This window comes from Mya arenaria, chromosome 15 (genome assembly GCF_026914265.1).
Source record: "Mya arenaria isolate MELC-2E11 chromosome 15, ASM2691426v1".
NCBI classification, from domain to species: domain Eukaryota; kingdom Metazoa; phylum Mollusca; class Bivalvia; order Myida; family Myidae; genus Mya; species Mya arenaria.
In genome coordinates this window covers 31,335,544-31,362,401 of record NC_069136.1, presented here as the reverse complement: position 1 = coordinate 31,362,401, position 26,858 = coordinate 31,335,544, and the positions used below count along the sequence as shown (strand labels likewise).

The window sequence follows — 26,858 nt, the reverse complement described above, 5'->3', positions numbered from 1 at the left end:
TAGAAAATTGACATAAACTTGGTATCGATGTGTACAATTAATGCATTGAAACTTACTACTGATGATCCCCATAGTTTACAAATGATTTACTAATAGCAGTTATTTCGTGTTTTTCCATTAAAAAATATTACTAGGTATTGTCGTTCCAAGACAAAAATTTAAAAAGTTGTCAAAATGAGAGTGCAGCTTTAAACTCATAATAAAATGTCAATGCACTTCAGTTGACATAATTTTAAACAGATGAAAAAATGTTATTTTTAAAAAGCACAATATATCTTTTATGTGACCTTACATTATAATGAATTTATTCAGATCAGTGACTTTTCTTGCACTTAAATGTAAACAAGAAAGCTTGGGATTGAACACTAAATGAAACAGGAATGAAATTAAATGAATCACAAAATATCATCAAATTTATACACACAAATGTTCTTTGATATACCAAAAAATGAAACTATTTAGACATACAAAAATTTAACATTTACTAAATACGGTTATAAAAAATGATGAATACATTTGTAGGATTTGATATCCTACTAGATGTAACTCGGCTTCGTTCATTTTTCTAAACTTTCTCTCAGTGATGAGGAATAAATTTTATTCACTGCAGTTGTGTTTTCTAAGTTTATGAAAATAAGAACAATTGAAACAATTCATTAACTACTGTTGATCAGTGCAGATTGTGGGAGGTCATGGTTGATTTCAATGAACCACCAATAAGCCCTGCCAAAATTGGATACTGATTGGTCAGTCAGGTGCTTTTGGTAGGAATGATTAGCATGAATGTTAATTTTAACCATCATTTATGAATGTTTACACAATCATTGAATATTGAAATAAGAAGCGAAATGTTAGTTTGAATGATGAAAGCCATGAAATATGTGAAGTATTCAAAAAGAGACCATTTTTTCAGCTTGTGTAAAAAATGAGAAAATTGTTAAGTAAAATTATTTATTGTTTATCAGGAAAATGTTGAAATCTCATGTTTAGGCCTATAGTGTTCATACTTGATTGCTATGTTATTGGCACTTATTGCAATATGTTTTATTCATTGCAATATAAAACATCAATTATTATGTTGACTTAAGTTTGTAGATAAGAACTAATGGTATAGGTGATGTGAGAATGATCTCATAAGTCTTTAAAACCCCTTTTGGTATTGTGAGTTTTTTGCTCAAGTCTTGATCAGTTTAGCTTTTGAAGATTTTCAAAGTAACTGCAAAACAAGTCCAGCTGTCTAGAAAGACTATGTCAAACCCTGACCAGATATAATTTCTTGTCTTTTCAAATTACCAACTTGGCAATGGTTTTATCATAACATAGGATATTGGTTTGAACATGTTAGTGTTTTTGTATGTGGAATGAAATATCATAAGTGGCACTAAATTGAACATAATTTATAGTTTTCACTAATATTACACATAGCCCCAAGTACATGTTGATCTAAGATTTAAGACTTGGATGGAGTCAGGGCAAAAAATGCATGTTAATACATTGTACTTTCCAACACAAGAACTGTTTGTTTATTCAAGTAAATAAAGCAGTCCCAACACCAAGGAACTGCAGTATTGCATAACCAGCTTAATTGACATTATGAGTTAGAGTTCAAATTGCTGCAATTAAAGGCACATCTAGTTTTCAGAATTATTCAAACTCTGATTTAGCAACCTTAATTTAGTTATATGAACTTCTTTTGCGAAATGAAAGCTTTTTTAGATTTACAAGGACGGGTGAAAAGTATTTTCCAAATGTACTGCAACACCTGATACCTGTTGCCTAGGAATCCAACAAATTCTTGGCACTCCAAATGTTACAGTACTATTCAATTTGGAGTGCCTGAAAAGAAAGCTTCTTGATTCTACAGTCAACATCTTCTTTCTGTATGACATATTGGACCAGGAGAATCATGAACCTACAACCTTTTGCATCTATTGAGATAGGGAGCTATCAGGACAGTGACAGATACAATATAAGAATGGCCAACTGCTGCATTTATTGAGTTATCTAATGCATACAAATTAAGACGGAGAAAATAATTCTTAATTTTTCCAAACTACTTCCTTAAGCATCTTGTACATGTATGTAGTTGTCTTTTACAATGATTGTTCAAAGTTGCAATGGCCCTGTGGGTTAAAGATGCTCTGTCCAAGGGGAAACAGGTTTTGTACATAATAGGGTTATAAGTACTGCGTTTTGATCCAGTAGGTTGTATTCGACTCAAGTAGATTTTCGCAGATTCGGACACCACAAGGCACAAGCCGAGTAAAATCAAAACCTACAAAAAACTACCAGAATCAAATATGACATTCCGCCATATCAGGATCAAAACGCAGTTACCACATTTTAGCCTAAAATGTTATAATTATGTGAACTACTTTTATGCGCAGTCACCCATAGTCGCTTAGGTGTTAATCCGATCTGGTCATTGTTCAGTTTAATTTCGTCCCGTCCAGACGTCCAGTATTTGACTTAAAAAATGGCGGCATCAGAAAATGGCGCTCGACCGAAGACAAAGGCTTCACGAAAAGTTCAAGAGGCCATTCAGTCTCTAGTGGAGGAGAACAAGGAAATACAAGAGGAGCTTGTGAATTTGACTCCGAAGAAGGATGCTTTACGTCGTGAACGCTCGGTTCTACAACAGCAGATAGAAGAGCGGCGTGCCGACGTCACAAGAGTGGTATATGGCCGTATTGCACTGGAGCGGAATATGGGTTAAAGTATTTTGTGATATGTATTGCATGTGGATTGATGATGGGTATAAAATAAAGAATAAAAAGTTTGGTATTCCATTCTCACTAGCAGTGTGATGAACTGCTGATACCATGTTATGAAATTTGATGGTCAACGTATTTAAAAGACATTTCAATATTTCATACTTTAAAAACGATATTCATCTCATCTTAGTCTACTCAACTTGCTTTGCTATGTACAAAAGACTGCAGCAGTTATATGAATAGCATTAGACAGAAGGCAGTGCCTAATATTTATCAACAGCACTAAGTTATCATGGTAACATGTTATATGAATTGAATACCAAGCACAAATTAAGAGGGAGAAAATAAGTATTCACTTTTTAAATAAAAACTACTTCCTAATATCATTGTGTATGCAGTATGACATAGGTGTACAATGTAGATGTCTTTTACAAAGATTGTATAAAGTATAGCTCTGTGGTTTAAAGTTCCCCTGAAAAAGAGGTGACAGGTTTTCTATATAGTATATAATTACATCATTGAAAATCTTCTCTGAAACTGCAAATAACAGTCCTTTGATTAAAAGGAATTGATCAAATTAAAGAAGTAAGTGTGTCAACCACGTAGATTAATTTGTACAAGTCTGATTTAACGACTTTGGGAAATTCAAAAGAACTATGACTTTATCTGATTTAACGCTTTAGCCCCCCCCCCCCCTCCACACCCCTCACTCTACACACACTTAACTAGATTTTTCAAATTTCCTTTGCAGCTTGCAAGCATTTTTAGTCTAAAGTTTAAGCTAGCCCATTAAACAGTGACCCCTTGTGATATGAGCCGATTTTTTCAATGCTTAGAACATGGTTGTCAACATTCCCCTGAATGAGGCCCTAGTCCATCAGTGCTTTCAGCACTTTGATTTCATTAAGTAACGAAAGCAACTGCCAAATTTCGATTAAGTCATGAATTGGGTTTAATAAGTGAGTTATTTAGAAGCTCGCACATGCGCCCTGGCTGATATAAAGGCATTCGCGAAGCATTTTGAGCCCAGCCTGCAGGCCTGTTCGCTTCGAAGGCCCGAGAAAACACTTATTTTTACATATATTACATATATATGTATAAGAATACATGCTTAAACACAAATAATGCCTTTCTGTGTAAGCGATTGGATCAAATTCATACACAGTGAGCTATTCAATTCCACATCTTAAAGTGCATATTTTCGGAATCACTGTCGTAAGTAATCGCATTTGGTGTCTATTTTATGTTTTATTCGTTTTAAGTTGAATCTAGATATGCAATGAAATAGCGAATTAACGAAGAATTCGCATATGGGAAAATAGGATCCTATTCTTCACAGTTTCAGACTGTGACATATATGATTGACCAAAATGGTGAAAAAGAAGATAATCATATTCTTCACAGATTTTGTCGATGACATTACTGTTTGATAAATTTGATAATAAATGTAGCAATAAAAAGAAATAAAAGTCACAAAAAAATAATCATAAAAACAACAACAACAACAACAATGATAACAAGTAGTGGTGGTGGTGGTATTAGAAGTATGTTGAGGATCAGCAGCAGCAGGTAGTGGTGATGGCAGTGGCTTTAGCCATCTTCCATTGTACGCGTAAGTCTGTAAATCAATTAGGGACAATGTCAAAGTCATAACCAACCTCCCTACCAAGTTTGAATACCCCAACCCCATGCATTCACTAGTTATCATCATACAATTTTTTACTGTAAACGGTCACTGTGGCGATGGCCTTTAACCTGGTGACCCAAAACCATGCCACATTTGAGCATCAAAAGCCCAAGCGTTCTTTAATTATCAATCGGACAAGCTTTGGTTTACCGACGGGAAAACCGACGGGAAGACCTACCGACCGACTGACATGGACAAAATCATAAAAACTATATGTACTTCTATGATAGGGGCAAACTTAATTTAACGACTTATTTGGCTTAACAAAAGGCTTAGATTTGTTATATGTTATATTTGGGCCAGCTCCAAAGTATATATATACATGTATGTCCCCCAACGCCGGACACCTATAATAACCACTTCTATGCCATTGAAACAAACAACAACAACAGCATATGTTCTCAAAACTAAGCCTAATGCAAAAACGATAAAACATATTCTAACGACGACAACAACAACAACAACAACAACACAATTCTTAAAACTAAAATTTTCTCTAAATTCATCTTGGTCGGATTGTTTCTCCGAGGGTGATTTGTTACACTATCGTTAATGCTCGATAATATCAGGCAAGCTCGGAACAGAACTTTCTCCCACCTCAGATAAGTAGATCCATTAATTTAACCATGCTAGAAATTCTTTTCTCCCACCTCAGATAAATATATCCATTAATTTAACCATGCTAGAAATTCTTATCTTGCCCACGGGCGAAGATAAAATGCCCGTATGGAACTTCTTTTAATGGTCACCACATTGTAATTACCTCCCTTGTTGAAGACTGTCGTCTGTAGCGTCTGTTTGAAGCGCATCATGGAAACCTTGTCTTGTGGCAATATTTAGAACGCTAATTAATTATTTCTCGCTTCAAATGTCACCAGAAAACAGTTTTCACGCACCTTTCAAGAAATAATGCTTCACTCTTCTAAGAACTATTTAAAGACCGATCAGACAATTTACATACTCTGAATCACTGCGCGAATATCCATGACAACCACGAATTATCGCATATCCATACGCAATTATTTTTATTAAGCACAAAAGAGTTCCAGCAAAACAATACATTTTTATTTAATTTTGTTTAACTGAGGTGGGAAAAAAAAGCATCTACCATAGCCGCTCGTGTAAGATAGGTTCATCCCGACTCTCGCGGTTTACCGAGTTTCCGCAAAACACCCTACGCTCGGGTCGGGATGAACCTATCTTACACTCTCGGCCATGGAAGATACTTATAAGCTTTAAACCAAAGCTCTGCTGGCACTTCGGTATTCATTGCTGCACGAAATTTAGCCTTTGACGGCGTTGGAAATCCAGTACAACTGTCTAGGCCAATACAATTCACAACAACAACCACAATGCCATCTATCACTACCACGCATACACCTACTATTATGGTGCCCAAAGAACCAATACTATTGCTACTTATATCACTAGAACCCGTACAGCAACAACATAAAAGAAGACGAAAAATTAAAACAATGTTATCTTCAGAAACCGCCACAGCGCCTACAACTGCAGCCAGGTCGAGGACTTCAATTATAAAAAAACGACAACAACATCAACATAATCAACGATTCTATGAAACTAGAATATATACGCGAACAAAATATATCTGCAATACTGACAATAGCAATCTGTGACAAATGTGACTCAGTTGTGAAAATATACTTTTTTTGTTAAAAAAATCATACATTTTTTTACCTGTGAGGAATACGATTTTATGTTATAGATAAAAAAGGGGGCTTCGATCACAATTTTCAAGGAGCGAAATGTGTAACAACTGAGATCTTATTTTTCCCAGCTGTGAAGAATAGGAGCCTATTTTTTTCCCATGTGGAAGGAATATGATCTGGGTTTAAAGTTTTTCATAGCCTTGATAAATAGATGACTCAATTTCGCTTGATACACAACGGACCAGTTTCACTGAGTGTTAATATATATTGGCACTATTTTGGAAACATTCCATATAAACATCGAACTATCTGAACTATAACGGATTTATCACATTACAAAATGAGGGTTTTCCTAAATACCGAATAATACTTGATCATACGACAACAATTACCGCATAATACTTAAATTGCAAATTTACTTAAATTGCAAATTTACTCAATCGTATAATTTTAGGTGATTTAGGACTTACAGTGGCCTTTCATCTGCAATTTAATTATTAAAGTATCGTGATATAAAAGTTTTAGTATAATATATTATTATTATTTCATCCACTATCTTGTTTTAGGTCAATTTTGATAAGATAACATGAAAGAATTATGTATATCACATTCAATATGACAAAATAAATCCGAAGTAACCATAATATTATGTAAAATACAAACAATGTATTAACAAGCAAATTCTTCGAGTTGATATTCCCGCCAGCTTAGGCAAAGTAGATGGCATGGAAAGCACTGTTGGTGAATGAGTCCTCATAATGAAGGAGTCTTATATATAGGATCTGACACGAGTTGTCATTTAATACAAGATATATTAAACGAGTTCATGAAATTTGTAAGTAAAGCTAGCCTCTACATGCTTAAAACGGTGTTTTTATTTCCAATTTAGTTCCACTTCCTCGACCCATTGTTTGACAGCCAAAGTATTCAGAGTGGAATGTCATCGATGCGCCATATAAACAGTTCCAAATGCAAAAGACAAAAATAGCTAGTAGTTATCAAGTTTGAATTCTGATAAAGCGCTTAACAAGTCACAAATATAAAAAAAAATGTGTAGTAAAATATCCAACAACATGCATAACGAACAATTCTAACAAAAAACACACACAATAAGTAATTTGATGACGTCACACTGAGAGTACATTCCTTTACGCGGTTTATGTGACCTACATCGGTCTGTCAAGTTTTACTGTGAGCAAGAATTTAAAAGCAGTTATTCTTTGTCGCTTTCTACGATGATTTTGCAGCGTTTTTGCAGTGTACATGGAGTTTCACAACATGCAGATGATTAGGGCGAAGCCTTACTCTGTGCTGCCTGAATGTTTTGCCAAAAACAAAGGACCCCGTTGGAAATAAGTGCTTGCACTTTCACGGGTTATCCTTGATCGCAAGGTCTAAAGAAATACATACATACAATGTTGATGTTGAAAAAGTTCCACCAAGAATGTTTCCAGCGAACATGATATTCTAGCCGCCCTGGAATGTGTACTGAGCAACCTGTGCTGCTGAATTCGTATTTGTGTTTTTGGTAAACGACAGCTGATTAAACTGGCAAGCAAATGACATCGATTGCATATTGCCTGCGTTTGTCAAAATGGAGATGTTTGAAACGTTCTTGTGTTGTTAGTCACTTATGTGGCTGTATTTGTTGACTGACTGGACATTTCTGTGACTAGTGATCTACATTATCTGGTTTGGCGGAACATTGTTATCAGAAAGATTATGAACAAAATGCTTTCGTGCACTATGAATTAGTTAGCCGTTTGTCTCCCGGAAGTCCTACCTCTTCATTTTTGATGTCAGGTATTGGTTGGCGTTTAAACCATTTTGTTTACAAACAATGCGGAGGGAAATCTAGGTCGCGTGTTATTAGTCTTGCCAATATAGTTGTCTAATATGTTATCTTACACATGTGTAAGATAAAAATATTCGCAATGAGTTTATTAAACGGAAAATGAGGGTCATCATGTGATAAAAACATTATATCATTATGAGATATGAGTTTGTTTGCAACCGTTTGAATTTAGAAAAATCTATACAGTGTAGCACTTAGATTTGACCTAAGAACCAACATTTTAACCCAACGTTACCCAGTTTCAAACTAAGAAAAAATCATCAAGGCAAAACATTTGATTAAGTTTCATGAGGAAAGTAACAGAAATACTTAATAATTACCAGAAATATTGCAAAAATATTTCCTCTTAGAGTGTTCCAAAAGTTTTCTAAAATTTTATTAGAAATCCAATGGAAAATATCATTTACTACAATTTTCATCACAAACAGTAAGAATGAACATACACATGTGCTGCGCGAAAATTTGCAAAATCGCGACCGAGCGTTCATACTGCATGAATGCACGAAAAATAAGAATCATTCTTTATATTTACATTATATCTTTTGATTTCTTTATTAAGTTCGACCTAAAGAGTTCGAGAACAAGTTTTTAATAACAAATAAAGGGAACAAAACGTGTAGAGCAAATGTAAATGGTAAGAGCACTTGTCGCCCTTGGTGTATGATTTAGGCGTCCTTTTGATCCTCCGCATTATAAATAGTCCAGAAGTAATTTGCAGAAAAATATAAACAATAAACAATCCAAGATTATTTTTATTGTTTGGTAGTTACTATAAAAGTTGTGAAGATAATGATGATTTTGGTTTTAATATTTTTGTTTTTATCAAGAAAATTATCGATATAATTAAACTCCTGTTTTACACATGCATGACCAATGTGAGTGGACATATAATAATGTGGAGACGGTGACATCATGACCAATGTGAGTGGACATATAATAATGTGGTGACGGTGACAGGCATGACCCATGTGAGTGGACATATAATAATGTGGAAACGGTGACAGGCATGACCCATGTGAGTGGACATATAATAATGTGGAGACGGTGACATGCATGACCCATGTGAGTGGACATATAATAATGTGGTGACGGTGACAGGCATGACCCATGTGAGTGGACATATAATAATGTGGTGACGGTGACAGGCATGACCCATGTGAGTGGACATATAATAATGTGGTGACGGTGACATGCATGACCCATGTGAGTGGACATATAATAATGTGGTGACGGTGACAGGCATGACCCATGTGAGTGGACATATAATAATGTGGTGACGGTGACAGGCATGACCCATGTGAGTGGACATATAATAATGTGGTGACGGTGACAGGCATGACCCATGTGAGTGGACATATAATAATGTGGTGACGGTGACAGGCATGACCCATGTGAGTGGACATATAATAATGTGGTGACGGTGACAGGCATGACCCATGTGAGTGGACATATAATAATGTGGTGACGGTGACAGGCATGACCCATGTGAGTGGACATATAATAATGTGGTGACGGTGACAGGCATGACCCATGTGAGTGGACATATAATAATGTGGTGACGGTGACATGCATGACCCATGTGAGTGGACATATAATAATGTGGTGACGGTGACAGGCATGACCCATGTGAGTGGACATATAATAATGTGGTGACGGTGACAGGCATGACCCATGTGAGTGGACATATAATAATGTGGTGACGGTGACAGGCATGACCCATGTGAGTGGACATATAATAATGTGGTGACGGTGACAGGCATGACCCATGTGAGTGGACATATAATAATGTGGTGACGGTGATTTTATGGATCACTTTCAGTTCAATGTAAAAAATAGAGTCATAATTTTAGTTTAGTTTTGTTTTCTTTTAACGTTTTCCAACTAAATGAAGTTTAATGATGTGCAAGTCTTCACGAATTGACAAGTTTTAGACGATTGTTCTTACTCGACAAACACATGACACTTGGACAACATCCAATCATTTCATGTATTTATATGTTGTTTAATGATATGTTATGCAATTTTAGAATATTCTTCTACAATATAAGATATACTATTTAATTTCATCATTCTAATGATGGACACATTTGTCATTTTACCAGTTGTTTATGTACATGTACCGTGCTATATTTAGCAATAAATTAGATCGTAGTTAAATCTTTACGTACGGTGATTCACCAGCGCTCAATCAGAGCATTGCTTTCTTGCCAAACTTCACCTACAAAGGTCACGAAAGGTCGACCGGTTCATGCGAAATGAACTCAAAATATTTAGTTCACTTCTTTTTTAACCAGTATTGCAATTAAATAAAGATAGTAATTATACGTATTTTGTTGAAGTGCAAATAGTAATTTGTATTTTTAATGTAAAGGCATTCAGACCATGTTTATACCCTTCTACGTTGTAACACTATAAAGCATCATTTGTCCATACATGTGCCGTGTAGACTGACTATGAATACAATGTTTTGGCATGCCGTTATACGTTTGTTGGAACGTTATTCCTATCTCATGTCAATTGTCGCTATAAAACTGACGTCTCCTCAAAGCGACCGCGCCGGTCTGCTTTCTTGGGTCAGGACCTCCACAATATCAACTATTTCTACGTCATCCTTGACGAATCGACGTGCGCTGACCTAATCCCCTCTTTGGGTTAATTTTCCTTAACATGTCTGACTTAATACATCATAATCCAGCGAACAAACATGCAACCATGTTTTATGGGATCGATATACGAGTTTTCTCTATTAAAATGCGGACCAATACATTCCTGTGTATCAGATTAAGCCATTTGTGTCAAGGAAAATAACTGGATGTCAGCAATATGTTTAAATTACGCAAACTTGAATGCATTGAGGAGGGGAAGTTTATTAGATATTGCAATGGTTTTCATACAAATGATGCCACGCGTGTTCTTAAATATGTGCTTTGTGTGATTTGTATATAGGCTGAGTATGTGGGTGGGTTTCTAAAAAACATCTTACTGTCCAGCGTTTAACTAAATGATGTCTCAAGATTACATAGTGTCTGCTTTGTAAAATGGTATTCGTTAAGCATTAAATTCAAGTTCATTTTAGAACATCTATTTACGCTTTTTTATTCCGTACTCTTCAACGAACAATGCGTTTTAAAATGACAATAACGTAAGTTAAAAAAGAAGTAAACTGAAAACTGGATGTTGTCAGTGCGAAGAATTGCTGCTAATTCGTATTCGATACAATAAAGTTTTTAAACGCCTTGGTGACATTAATCAAGCTGTAAGCCTGCCGTGTTGCGCCGCCTTTAATCGAGAAACAGACAGATGCCGTCGCCAATTACCGGAGCTTGGGAAAGAAACATCGGAATTCCGAATGGTTGATGTCTTCTATTAAATGTAACGTAAATAGCATAATCAGAGGCTAGAGCACTCTTACATCTCCAAACTGTTCTGACATCCTGCTATTATTTCCTTAGAATGCAATACTAACACACACAAACAGAGCAATAGGCGTCTGTTACGTGAGGACTTTAATGCACAATGTTCCGAGCTTATTCCTACCGCTGTCGGACATGGTTAACATCAATATCTAAGATTCATTGTCAACTGCTCTTTCTTTCAAATCAATAATAGAGTAAAATTAAGATGTTAACCGTTTATGTTTATTAACGCTACACTTTACGTGTAAAATGCACCCCAAAGTATCGTATAAGGATATTGTGGCAACTCTATTAACTATTTCGAACCATTAGGATGTCAATATTCCTCTTGACTGCTCGAGCATGAATTGACGCATCACCCATCGTTAAATGCAGTTCAGGTTGTTTTTTCAATTCAGGTTTAAAAGTTGGCATACATAAAGATTTCCTCTAAGTGACATCTAGCTGTATCATACCGCCAGCGGCTAATGGAAATGACCCCGGGTCGTCATTGACATTAAGGCATAAGAGTTGGTATCAATTTTCTCATAATTATTGTATTTCCCCAGAGAGATATCATGCTAGTCACACTGGAATTAATAAACAAAATAACTTAATTGAGACAGACGTTACACTGACATTGTAAATGTAGTTTCTTAGTAATATTTCTTGGCTTTTTACTTACGTTATTACTGTGAGAAAATGAGAATGCAATTTTGTGAAGGGCACGGATAAGGCATGTGATGTGTGTGTTGGTTTGGTGAGAAAAGCTTTCACAAAAACAAACCATTAATAAACATGAATCTAAATTATTTGAAACTTTTTTTATTCACGGAATCTAAATGTTTCCTCTATATTATAGACGTTTAATTCTGCCTCCAATAGTTCTGAAACTAATTGATTACTGCATTTAACAACACACACTAAGCTTGAAAACAACAACAACAGCAAACAACGAAGAACGGCATTGCTTTTCGATAAGCAATCGATGGAATTAAACTTGCATTTAGTTATGTAATATAAGCATACAAGTATGTATATGATTATGGTGAAGAATACTCCATTAACTATAAACATAAATCTGTCGATACATCTTTATTGAAGGTCCAAACCGGGAAAGAGAAAAAATATTGCATTTGGAACTACCGTTATGTTTTGTGTTTCCATTAGCTTTGTACTAATAGAAAAGCCGATCATGGGTTTGATTCTGTCCAGATGTATCTCGTGAAATCGTTATGATGCCCGGTAGGCCCAATTGTCAATATTTGTAAAACAATCTATCGCTAACTGCCATGAAACTGTCTCCTATAAACTTAGTAGTATAATTGCTTTTTGTTCTCCGTCGACTAACATGCACTATGTATAACTTGGAACTGCAGTGTAATAACAAATACAAACTTGAACTGCTCGGTGTCAATGTAAAATGGCCACATTCGAGTGAAAATTAAATGATTACTTTTTAAACTCGCTATAAACTATCGAGAGATTATTTAATTTCTGTTCCCTTCAGTGTAAGCGTTTCGAACGTATTTATTTTACAAACACTTCGACACACTCGCACGCACGCACGCACGCACGTACGCACGCACACACGCACACACACACACACGGGGCGGGGAAGATAATACGATGAATATAGACTAATGAAGGTCTCGTTAATTGCGCATGTTGGGCATGAGAAACGCCTCTCCTCTCAATCCGCCTAACACATCGCTCACAGCACTCGACAAACCGCCCAACACATCGCTCACAACACCCGACAAACCGCCCAACACATCGCTCACAACACCCGACAAACCGCCCAACACATCGCTCACAACGCTCGACAAACCGCCCAACACATCGCTCACAACACTCGACAAACCGCCCAACACATCGCTCACAACACTCGACAAACCGCCCAACACATCGCTCACAACACTCGACAAACCGCCCAACACATCGCTCACAACACTCGACAAACCGCCCAACACATCGCTCACAACACTCGACAAACCGCCCAACACATCGCTCACAACACTCGACAAATCGCCCAATTTTTAAGTTGTTGCCATTAAAAATTGATACCTTAGACATGAACCCCGTTGAAAAAACTATTACACTTGACAATGTGCAAAGCTTCACGGGTTATTCAAATGAAATTGTTAACTAAACTAAATAGCTTTATCATTAATATCTGAAGTAATATATATTCTAGTAGTATATTTAAATCTTTGTTTTTTAAACTTTCTGTGATTTAACGTATTGATATTCTTAATAGCATGCATATTTGTTGTATTGATATAACAGCATTGCACATAGACACAGTTACTTTATTTAGTCGATTGCCGTAGCTATCGATGTCATAAAGAAGTATTAACACACAGCAGGAGTGACCACCTGCCAATAGAACTGCAGTTCCATGAGAGTATGTGCAATAGTTTGAGAGTTTCATTTTTACAAACACATGGGATATAACTCATGTTCGACCCAAGCAAAATGTGTCAAACAAATCGAAGGAGCACGACTTTGGCATGACGAACTATTTACGAACTACGTTTCATCAATCAAAATTAGTTATGGACTAAAGAACAATTGAATAACAAGAACATAACGATATTTTTCATTTCACTGTAAAATCGTATTTTATTTCAGTACATTTTCGCTCGTGGCTTTTACACTCGTAAAATATGGGGGGTTTTCTATGACACTTGTGAAACAAAATACGATTTTCACTGAAAGGACAAGTTTTCTTTTAATTGCATGCTACTTTGCGGAGATTTATTGGTATTCTAAAATAATTTTTTTTCTAAATATCCCCTTTTCGGAACACCCCTTCCTACCTGACTAATCTTTGAATGCCTCTCATGAACTGTTTTAATCGCCGTGACGTATACTGTCTTTCCAACGCTGGCTTGTTGAGAAATAATTATCAAAGATTAAGTTGTTTTTTAATTTCTCGTGTTTCGGTGCAAATATTTTACAAACATTTGTTAATAAACCTTGTTTATGTATTTATGTTCCTAATAAATTACAGTGAATGCACGAATTCTTTTTAAATTGAACAGGGCATGAATACAAACCAAATTACACCTCTCGGCATTTACTAAACGAAGATTCATATCGGATTAAAAGCAGTTTCCAGCGTTCTTACAGTTTGGTTTATGCTGCATGGATAATAAATCAACCTCACTGTCAGAAATCAGATTGATTCGCTTTTAGACAGGTCGCCTCGAATGCAGCTTTAACCATCTTTCGTTGTTAACATTCGACGGGTGTTTTTTAGTTTATGAGCAACAATTATGTTGTGGGAATTTTCCGGACAGCTCGTAAAACAAAGTCAGACAGAATGATATTAAAAAAGGATATAACTCTTGGATATGTTTTCATCTAATGTCTCGTACGGAAGCAAATGTTCTAGCATTCAGCTTAAAAATGCGTTCTTATTTAAACATATACATTATTTTACATACTTTAAATAGATATTGCTGATAATGATTGGCTGATCCATGAAAATATAACCGTTCACTGTTAAGACACACCTTTTTTTGGCACGGCAACCAGTGCTGACCCTTATCAAGACACACCATTTTTGGCACGGCAACCAGTGCTGACCCTGATCAAGACACACCATTTTTGGCACAGCAACCAGTGCTGACCCTGATCAAGACACACCTTTGTTGGCACGACAACCAGTGCTGACCCTGATCAAGACACACCTTTGTTGGCACGGCAACCAGTGCTGACCCTGATCAAGACACACCTTTGTTGGCACGGCAACCAGTGCTGACCCTGATCAAGATACACCATGTTTGGCACGGCAACCAGTGCTGACCCTGATCAAGATACACCATGTTTGGCACGGCAACCAGTGCTGACCCTGATCAAGATACACCATGTTTGGCACGGCAACCAGTGCTGACCCTGATCAAGATTAAGCAAGATTAAGGGTTAAGCAAATATTTCCATCAGATTTATACATTTGTTTTCATATATTTGTTGTTGAAGATCAGTTTATTCAATAAATGAAAAATCACTGCGCCTACTTAGATGACGGCATTGTATGGATGGTGTTTTTTATCATCGCTATTATGTTTAGAATGAATTCAAAGGCCAAACATACTTAAGATATTCACTGAAACGCCAATTCACAGTACAAATAATTCGACAACTTTGCAAAAGTTTTTTTTATTATGAAAAGAATCAACTGATGTTTATGACTGTCAACAAAATTTTCAATATCTTTCATTTTTCTATGAAATATAACATGATGCTTCGTCTAGACGAATATTTGGGGATAAACTATATTTGTCATATTCTTCAAAACATGTGTGATACGTCATTTATTGTGATCTTTGTACAATATATAGGTTAGTACTTTATAAATATTAACTGTCCATTATATCAAGAATGGACAGTCTTTGTTTGATAAATGGACGGTAATTGAATAAATCATGGACAGTCTTTGTTTGATAAATGGACGGTAATTGAATAAATCATGGACAGTCATATGCAACAACGATATTTCATACTTAACTTACATACAGAAGAAAGGAAACAATGGATGACGTCAAACATACACATTTCAAATATCGTTATATGGAACAAATTAGGTTTCAGGGGCGTAGCAAAGCGTGTTTTGATGATACATGTTAACTTATTTTCATTAAAATCGATAGTAAACAAATGCGGCCATTTCGTATAATTAAAGATTAGGATTATTCAGTATTGTGTGTGAAGGGTTATCTATATGTTAGAGTTCAATTCGGGCGATCAACAGAAAATAAATGATCAAAATATTTTTGAATACATTCAAAAAATGTAATGTACATGTGTAAGGTTTAAACTGTGCATTATGTGCATAGGGTTTGTTGGCATAACGTGCCTCGAACTGTCCTTTCTCTGCCAGTTTTCGGCATTTTGCCCCTACACTATGATTAATTCATTTAAATTGGCTATTTTTAGGAAAAGGTATAGATGCAACCATGGTATGCTTATTTCATTTTTTTCAATCAACTTAAACTTTAAATAAATAGAAAAAATATCGATCACAGGATCTCGGAATTAAAGAATGAAAATAAAAGCCGGTTCTAGTTCAAGAATATTTTACAATCTATACATTATTGTTCTTGAACTCTTCTAGACCCGGTCATTTAGTCTCCTTGAATTGTCCAAATTTTCTTGATCTTGATGTTCTAGAACCGGTCATGTAACGTTCTTGAACTTGATGTTCAAGAACCGGTCATGTAACGTTCTGGAACTTGATGTTCTAGAACCGGTCATGTAACGTTCTTGAACTTATGTTCTAGAACCGGTCATGTAACGTTCTTGAACAGATCATCAGGGCATCTAAATCCTGCGCTTAGCACCGTCTCATGGTAGGGGCACACAAAACAGTGTACACCAGCTTTGTACAACTACTTAACACACAGCATTTATTGGCATACAAGAAAATGCACAATCGGTCGTTTACTTCAGGAATGTCGACAAATCACCAATTAAGAGTAATACAGCTGTGTGTTAGTTTTATACGACAGCAAATTATCGGTTACCGGTTTTGATGCAAACATTCGTCTTCGATTTTGATGTGACCAGATAGCCTATTACTGGAAAAATAAAACCCTACACGCACATTCGGTCTAATCTTCACATTTCAGTTAGATCGGAAGTAATAATCAGCAACCATTTGGTCAGAAAAAAACAATGTTGAATAATGATGTGCGAAAATGGATTTCTCAATCTTGTATTTTTCCTGACGGCTGTTTGATCTACGACCCTGTGTTTAAAAAAAATAAAGTAAGAGCTCAATATTTGTATGAGTCAGTAATCTGACAATAAAATGAAGAATTATATGTAAGTCCAGTATCAAGTGAGTGCATATCTAGTATACAGTGTGTGGGTGTGTGTGTGTGTGTGTGGGTCTAATATCCAGTGTGTGTATGTCTAGTATCCAGTGTGTGTATGTCTAGTATCCAGTTTGTGTATGTCTAGTATCCAGTGTGTGTATGTCTAGTATCCAGTGTGTGTCGTCTAGCATCCATTGTGTGTATGTCTAGTATCCAGTGTGTGTATGTCTAGTATCCATTGTGTGTATGTCTAGTATCCAGTGTGTGTATGTTTAGTATCCAGTGTGTGTATGTCTAGTATTCAGTGTGTGTATGTACAGTATCCAGTGTGTGTCGTCTAGCATCCATTGTGTGTATGTCTAGTATCCATTGTGTGTATGTCTAGTATCCAGTGTGTGTATGTCTAGTATCCAGTGTGTGTATGTCTAGTATCCATTGTGTGTATGACTAGTAACAATTGTGTGTGTGTCTAGTACCCATTGTGTGTATTTCTAGTATCCATTGTGTGTGTGTCTGGTATCCAGTGTGTGTATCTCTAGTATCCAGTGTGTGTATATCTAGTATCCAGTGTGTGTATGTCTAGTATCCATTGTTTGTATGTCTAGTATACATTGTGTGTATAATAGTATCCATTGTGTGTATGTCTAATATCCAGTGGGTGTATGTCTAATATCCAGTGTGTGTATGTCTAATATTCATTGTGTGTATGTCTAGCATCCAGTGTGTGTATGTCTAGCATCCAGTGTGTGTATGTCTGGTATCCAGTGTGTGTATATCTAGCATCCAGTGTGTGTATGATTAGCATCCATTGTGTGTATGTCTAGTATCCAGTGTGTGTATATCTAGCATCCAGTGTGTGTATGATTAGCATCCATTGTGTGTATGTCTAGCATCCAGTGTGTGTATATCTAGCATCCAGTGTGTGTATGATTAGCATCCATTGTGTGTATGTCTAGTATCCATTGTGTGTATGTCTAGTACCAGTGTATGTATGTCTAGTATCCAGTGTGTGTATGTCTAGTATCTATTCTGTGTATGTATAGTATCCAGTGTGTGAATGTCTAGCATCCAGTGTGTGTATGTCTAGTATCCATTGTGTGTATGTCTAGCATCCAGTGTGTGTATGTCTAGCATCCATTATGTGTATACCTAGTATCCAGTGTGTGTATGTCTAGCATCCATTATGTGTTTATCTAGTATCCAGTATGTGTATGTCTAGTATCCAGTGTGTGTTTATCTAATGTGTATATCTAGTATTCAGTGTGTGTATGTCTAGTATCCAGTGTGTGTATATCTAGTATCCATTGTGTGTATGTCTAGTATCCATTGTGTGTATAGATAGTATCCAGTGTGTGTATGTCTAGTATCCAGTGTGTGTATGTCTAGTATCCAGTGTGTGTATGTCTAGTATCCAGTGTGTGTATAATAGTATCCAGTGTGTGTATATTTAGTATCCAGTGTGTGTATGTCTAGTATCCATTGTGTGTATGTCTAGTATCCAGTGTGTGTATATATAGTATCCAGTATGTGTATATCTAGTATCCAGTGTGTGTATGTCTAGTATCCAGTGTTTGTATGACTAGTATCCATTGTGTGTATGTCTAGTATCCATTGTGTGTATGTCTAGTATCCAGTGTGTGTATGTCTAGTATCCATTGTGTGTATGTCTAGTATCCATTGTGTGTATATCTAGTATCCAGTGTATGTATGTCTAGTATCCATTGTGTGTATCTCTAGTATCCAGTGTGTGTGTGTCTAATATCCAGTGTGTGTATGTCTAGTATCCATTGTGTGTGTGTGTGTAGTAACCAGTCTGTGTATGTCTAGTATCCAGTATGAGTATGTCCAGTATCCAGTGTGTGTATGTCTAGTATCCATTGTGTGTATGTCTAGTATCCAGTGTGTGTATGTCTAGTATCCATTGTGTGTATGTCTAGTATCCATTGTGTGTATAATAGTATCCAGTGTGTGTATGTCTAATATCCAGTGTGTGTATGTCTAGTATCCAGTGTGTGTACGTCTAATATTCATTGTGTGTATGTCTAGCATCCAGTGTGTATATGTCGAGCATCCAGTGTGTGTATGTCTAGTATCCATTGTGTGTAAATCTAGCATCCAGTGTGTGTATGATTAGCATCCAGTGTGTGTATGTATAGTATCCATTGTGTGTATGTCTAGTACCAGTGTGTGTATGTCTAGTATCCAGTGTGTGTATGTCTAGTATCCATTCTGTGTATGTATAGTATCCAGTGTGTGAATGTCTAGCATCCAGTGTGTGTATGTCTAGTGTCCATTGTGTGTATGTCTAGCATCCAGTGTGTGTATGTCTAGCATCCATTATGTGTATATCTAGTATCCAGTGTGTGTATGTCTAGAATCCATTGTGTGTATGTCTAGCATACAGTGTGTGTATGATTAGTATCCATTGTGTGTATGTCTAGTATCGATTGTGTGTATGTCTAGTATCCAGTGTGTGTATGTCTAGTATCCAGTGTGTGTATGTCTAGTATCCATTCTGTGTATGTATAGTATCCAGTGTGTGAATGTCTAGCATCCAGTGTGTGTATATCTAGTATTCAGTATGTGTATGTCTAGTATCCAGTGTGTGTATATCTAATGTGTATATCTAGTATTCAGTGTGTGTATGTCTAGTATCCAGTGTGTGTATATCTAGTATCCAGTGTGTGTATGTCTAGTTTCCATTGTGTGTGTGTATGTCTAGTATCCAGTGTGTGTATAATAGTATCCAGTGTGTGGTGTGTATATTTAGTATCCAGTGTGTGTATATCTAGTATCCATTGTGTGTATGTCTAGTATCCAGTGTGTGTATATCTAGTATCCAGTGTGTGTATGTCTAGTATCCAGTGTGTGTATGACTAGTATCCAGTGTGTGTATGTCTAGTATCCATTGTGTGTATGTCTAGTATCCACTGTGTGTATGTCTAGTATCCATTGTGTGTATGTCTAGTATCCATTGTGTGTATATCTAGTATCCATTGTGTGTATGTCTAGTATCCATTGTGTGTATCTCTAGTATCCATTGTGTGTGTGTCTAATATCCAGTGTGTGTACGTCTAGTATCCATTGTGTGTGTGTGTGTGTAGTATTCAGTATGTGTATGTCTAGTATACAGTATGAGTATGTCCAGTTTCCAGTGTGTGTATGTCTAGTATCCATTGTGTGTATATCTAGTATCCATTGTGTGTGTGTGTGTGTGTCTAGTATCCATTGTGTGTATCTCTAGTATCTAGTGTGTGTATATCTAGCATCCAGTGTGTGTATGTCTAGTATCCATTGTGTGTATGTCTAGTATCCATTGTGTGTATATCTAGTATCCAGTGTGTGTATGTCTAATATCCAGTGTGTGTATGTCTAGTATCCAGTGTGTGTATGTCTAGTATCCATTGTGTGTATATCTAGTATCCAGTGTGTGTATGTCTAATATCCAGTGTGTGTATGTCTAGTATCCAGTGTGTGTATGTCTTATATTCATTGTGTGTATGTCTAGTATGTTTTCATCAAATCGTGCATCTTATTTTCCAAATGATGGTCATAACTTGGGACATTGGCAGTTGTTTTTGAGTAGCTATTGACCACATGGTAAATCATTGACTACACAGAACAACAAATAGCATTTTGTACTAGTACACTTACATTTTTGTTAAGATATAGGAAATTGTCGAATAACATTATGTCGGCATAAAAATAATTCACACTGGAACGCCATGTCAACCACATGAACAGATATGGATATGTTACGCCATGTCAACGACATGAACAGATATGGATATGTTACGCCATGTCAACCACATGAACAGATATGGATATGTTACGCCATGTCAACCACATGAACAGATATGGATATGTTACGCCATGTCAACCACATGAACAGATATGGATATGTTAGAGCCTACTCTACGGGCGAATATCGACGTTAACAATTTAAAAACTTCTCTAATGTCTTCGTGTTTTAAAACCTCCATTAAATTTTGGCACTAATGGATGTGAACCGACTTTAATTGAAACCTTGCATGTGTACTGTTGGGAAAATATCCACGGACATTTCGACGCCGTATTTATGGAGAGCCCGATATATTACCAATAGCATAAACCGACAAACGTTTAACCTATGTAGAATCCAATATAGCTGTCATTTCAAATTCATGTTTAATTAATAAACGGAAGCAAATATTCTTTTACCTCTTGAAATACGTACAGAGGAAACGACGGTGTAAATCAAATGTCTTGAAAACGTGTCTGCTGAACAATTGGCGAAGAGTACTCCAAGTATCATCTTCCCCAACTTCTTGAACATGTGTCTGCTGATCAATTGACGAAGAATACTCCAAGTATCATCTTCCCCAACTTCTTGAACATGTGTCTGCTGATCAATTGACGAAGAGTACTCCAAGTATCATCTTCCCAAACTTCTTGAACATGTGTCTGCTGAACAATTGACGAAGAATACTCCAAGTATCATCTTCCCCAACTTCTTGAACATGTGTCTGCTGAACAATTGACGAAGAGTACTCCAAGTAGCATCTTCCCAAACTTCTTGAACATGTGTCTGCTGAACAATTGTCGAAGAGTACTCCAAGTAGCATCTTCCCAAACTTCTTGAACATGTGTCTGCTGAACAATTGACGAAGAATACTCCAAGTAGCATCTTCCCCAACTTCTTGAACATGTGTCTGCTGAACAATTGACGAAGAGTACTCCAAGTAGCATCTTCCCCAACTTCTTGAACATGTGTCTGCTGAATAATTGACGAAGAGTACTCCAAGTAGCATTTTCCCCAACTTCTTGAACATGTGTCTGCTGAATAATTGACGAAGAATACTCCAAGTATCATCTTCCCCAACTTCTTGAACATGTGTTTGATTTACGATTGGCGAAGTATACTCCAATACTCATATTCTCCATTTATTATAACCTTACACTAGAATGTTATTGTTTGTAAAACATTCATAATAAATATTTCAATATGGTCTGAAAAGAGCTGTAGAACATTCGACTTATAGACATGCCCGTGCACTTATTTATATTATCATGTACAACCTTGTCATATACCAATAATCAGGATCGAAAGTTTGCATAAAGATAGATTTATCATTCAAGTTTCCATTTCGAACAGTTGACAGGTCAGATTTTAATAGTTTGTTGCAGGGCAATGCTTCCAGAATTATCTTTTATTCAAAACGCAATGCAACTTATTTCCTCAAAGTGACTACAGTCTTCATTTTGTCACTGTGTGTGAAGTTTACAGTGGTTTCAGTTGACGACACCCTTCTTTTACAGACATATGGTTCTCAAGGGGTTGATGAAGATGTGACCTATTCAGAAAATTTAGACGACTATATATTATCCAAATGATCTCCAAACACGGAACTCGGTTGTCAAATTTGAAACACGAAATTAATTTATTCTTAAAATTAGATGCTCATTTTTCTAGAAAGTAAAAAGGAAACCAAAATAACTATAAGGCATAATATGTATATGGTAAATTGTGTAGTTAAATTACTGTCATGTTATTGTTAAAGGCGTCAGAAATTAGCAGAAGTAGTGGTGTACATATTTTAAACCTTCAAAAAATGCAGGGGGTCCAACGTGATTTGTGTTTGCCGAATTTTAAGTGAGGGAAATTGTGTGAAGCCGAATCAAATGGCGGCGTTTGAATGAATTTCGGTGTTTCAGGTAGGTATTTTCACGTTGCAAGTAAGTTACATCACCATTCTCGCAATATAAATACGCCTACACGGAGACCACATGTGTAAGCGTCACTCGTTTTTTTAACTTTTGTTTCTAGAGGCCTTAACAAAAAAGTTATTGAATGTATAAGCTGAGCGATTAATTGTTTACAAAATGAAAATAGAAAATTGCGTGACTTCAAACTGTGTTTTCAGTCCAAATTTACCATTCTTGTACCTATTTTAGCTATTTGTTATGGAATTTTTGCATTAATTATCTTCTCGACGGCTAATGCACTTACATGGGCACTATACAGCCGATTATTTTATGTTTAAACACCTTTTATGTTGGGCGACGAAGTTTTATGCAGTTTTTGTGTGAATCAGAATCAGAATATGCTTGCTTTAATAAGTATAATTAAGTCATGAGCTGTAACACATGTTAATATTTATAATAAAAGAAAACAAATACCCAATAAGAAAATAACGCACATGTTTGACGAAAGACCCTGTGCTCTTTCATACTTAATGTTTTTATAATTTATTTTTTAATTATCAACTTTTCTGGCAGTAAAACAAATATATTTGGCATTTTAAACAAATAAATCGCATCGATGATGCCCAAGAAATGCATTTGGCATTTTAAATAAACAATGAAACATTGGATTTTCAACGACAGTATTCAGTTTTCATTCATTTCATAATCGTATTTCTAAAAAAACGTTTGGGCGACAGTCATTTAGGCAGTTGATTTATTTTTGTACATGTCCTTAACTGTTTTGTTTTATAAGAAAAGTTACTTCCCCTGTCATGAAATTAGCTCTAAAGATTGCTTTTGGATTTGTGTTCACAGTATTTTTAATTTTACAAAGATGTTTATTCTAATAAGCTTGGACTTGTAATTTAGTAATTCACCCAAACATTACAATTAGTGTTCAGAAATATACTGAAAACAATTCGTATTTAAATGAGAAACATCGACTATGAAAAATGTTGAATGACGCTGCAATTAAGCGAAAATAATCATTGATATTTATCAAAATCAGAATGCAAACTGGATGGATTACCAACATATTTTCTTATTAGAATTACCTTAGAATGTATGGCTTCATTCATAAGTCTGTGCATTGTCAGTATCGTGGATGCATGTCAAAACCAGCAAAGCCACGGAGAAAAACAGAATAAGAAGTCTCGTTAGCATTTAAACACACACAAAAACATCCGCACACACAAAATCATTTAAGATGATTTTTACCCCGAAGTTTAAAATTATAATGATTAAATAAAGTAGTGTTTTTCTGAACCCAGAGTGAACTTAATCAACTGTTATAATTTTACTGCAGCCAGAGTAAAATGATCAAGTTATCACTTACTATTAAATTGTTTCCCCTCTTTCACACATATATGCAAGAAGTAAAGCAATAGTACTCCGCATGTTTGTAACAGTTAAATTAACTGTTACAAACATGCGGAGTACTATTGCTTTACTTCTTGCATATATGTGTGAAAGAGGGGAAACAATTTAATAGTAAGTGATAACTTGATCATTATTTTGCCAGGACATTGTTATTTAACCCCGGGAATAAAACAGCATTTCATAAAAATAATCTGACACTCATTATCATATAATACACAACTTTATTCAACGCGATCAGTGAATACGATATGTATATTAAATAAATACGTTAAATAAATTGTGTATCATATGACGACAAGTGACATATCCTTACATGTAATGCGTTCAACATAATATCTTAAGATCAACATTTTCTGACAAGTAGCACGCCGGTATTTCAAATTAAATTGAAAAGTTGCCTGCGAATTCAATGAACTGCCATATTACTTTGAAAATATATCTGACACGATCGTTGATAAGAGAGCGCCGACGACCATAAGTTACAGTAAAGTAATGCTTTACCACAAACAAACAATTCACATGTACACAAATGTTTGTGCCTTATTCAATACTAGACTAAATTTAGAATTGCTCCAGCTGTGTTGGTTACGTGATATTGGTTGAAATTGTACCATATAGATATACATAACAGTACATGTTCTTTGCTTCATGATGATCTAAGAACAACAATGACGACTGTTTCCCGTTGGAAGGTTTTCATTTCTCAGACAGATTTTGCTCTAGGGACATATAATTATCTGAGCTGAAGAACAAATGGAAGCCGTGAAAGTATATACGTAATATATAATAACCACGGTATATGGGAACTATATATGAAACAGGATATGTATGCGTGTGGCTATTTGTGGTATAAATAACAGGAGGAAACGTTGAACATTAGAGTACGTCTTAAAATGCTTCAGCTTCTCAACGTGTACGAATATATCTTCCATATCTTTAATACCTCTGAGATATTACTGACATAAATATCAATCTGCAAAAGACATTCCGCTTAGGTCATACAGATGTGCATTAAGTATATATGGTTTCTTGTTGCTAGGATATTTCTTTAAACAATTCCCATATGACATTCTATTTTATATGACCGAAGGCAGAAAGGAATATTTTAAAATACCGGGTGTTTTATATTTGTCATTGCAATTAGCGTTATATTTTCTTAGATGCCTTGTCGATTTTTCGCTTATATTGCAAAGATATCTCATTGTCTTGTTGCTGCTCAATGTTTTATTTTAACAGTCACAGATAACCATGTGTTGCACGTAAGGGAAATATTAGAGTCATTGTCACATTCACGCCGCCATACGTGTCAGGGGAGAAGGTCTGCATAACATTTTGCCAGATTGTCCTCTTGCTAATAATTGCATTTTCTGTATAACCTTAGCGTTTAATGACTTACATTTTGATTATGTGAGAGCCAAAAGGCCAAGTGCATTCAGAGTAATCCGTTGCTCATATTTAAGTAGTGCGGTGAGTTCACAACACGTTTAAAGGAACGTCATTGGTTTTTTTATCTCATTAAAATTTAGAATGTAATTCTTCATAACACTGTTCAAGGCTTAAAGGTGCTGTCTCACGTATGATAAAATAGCGAAAAAAGAAGAAAATTGTCGAAAACCGACATAAACTAGGCATCGATGTGTACAATGCATTGAAACTTACTAACTGAAGTTTACAATTTATGTATTTAAGTTTAGCAGTTATTTCGTATTTTCCATTAAAAAAAGATTACTGGGTATGTCTACCAGGTAGAATTCATTCCTTATGCGTGATTGGCTACTCGGTGTTATCACGTGATATTACCGAGGTAGGTGTATAACTTAATTAGGTCACCCGATTAGAGTAAGCCTTTGTAGCTCAGGGAGTAAAACGCTGGACTTCAATTTGGGCGACGCGGGTTCGAACCCGGTCTCCGACACATTTTTCTTTTACATTTTGGTACTTTTTTTACAATTATGATATCAAAGCGTAACACATTCTATTAGATAATTGTTCTGAGGTTCGCTACAGAAAAAAAAACTTTTTTTTGGTGCCAATCTGTGACACAGTCCCTTATTAAGGCACATGCTGAACAGAAATAGAGAAAACAAATTGGTGTACTCGTGACTTTTGTCAAATCGGAGTTGTAGCTTATTTGTTTTCTATATTTTCACAACGAGATTATATAACTTATGTTTCAAATATTACAACGAACGTCTATCTAGTTATTAGCATTATTTTATATACGAGCCCGAATTGCAAAAACAAGCAAACGGATATTCAGTACATTTAAAGCATGCTTCTATCCACCTTACCTGTTGGAACATAGACGTTCATGTAAAGGCATTCCTCATTCTGTGACATAGTGGCTGGCGATATACTCATCAATCTCTCCACCTCTCCCATTGGCAGGTTTTGTGTCAAGATTGTCTCATTGAGGACACGCTGGGGGCACACAGGCTGCACCCCAAACATCGACCTCATACCCCGCCACTTTTCTGCTGAACTCGTTGGAGGCATGAAACGAAGTTGTGAGACAAATGTCGTGGCATACTGTATGCCTAGGTATGCATCCACTGGCTTCAACCATGGGACTCGGAATTCTACCAGGACAGCCCTCATTTGGCCGTCC

General features: G+C 36.0%; 1 protein-coding gene across 1 annotated transcript in view; it reads right to left on the bottom strand.

The window, feature by feature from the left end:
* Nucleotides 1–26,646, bottom strand: part of LOC128219781 (neuroligin-4, X-linked-like) — a 403,742-nt gene extending 377,096 nt beyond the window's left edge. Inside the window, exon 1 of the mRNA XM_052927780.1 lies at nucleotides 26,542–26,646. Within this exon, the coding sequence (XP_052783740.1) occupies nucleotides 26,542–26,632 (91 nt within the window). The 5' untranslated portion in view covers nucleotides 26,633–26,646. The remainder of the gene's footprint in view (nucleotides 1–26,541) is intronic.
* Nucleotides 26,647–26,858: the final 212 nt, after the last annotated feature.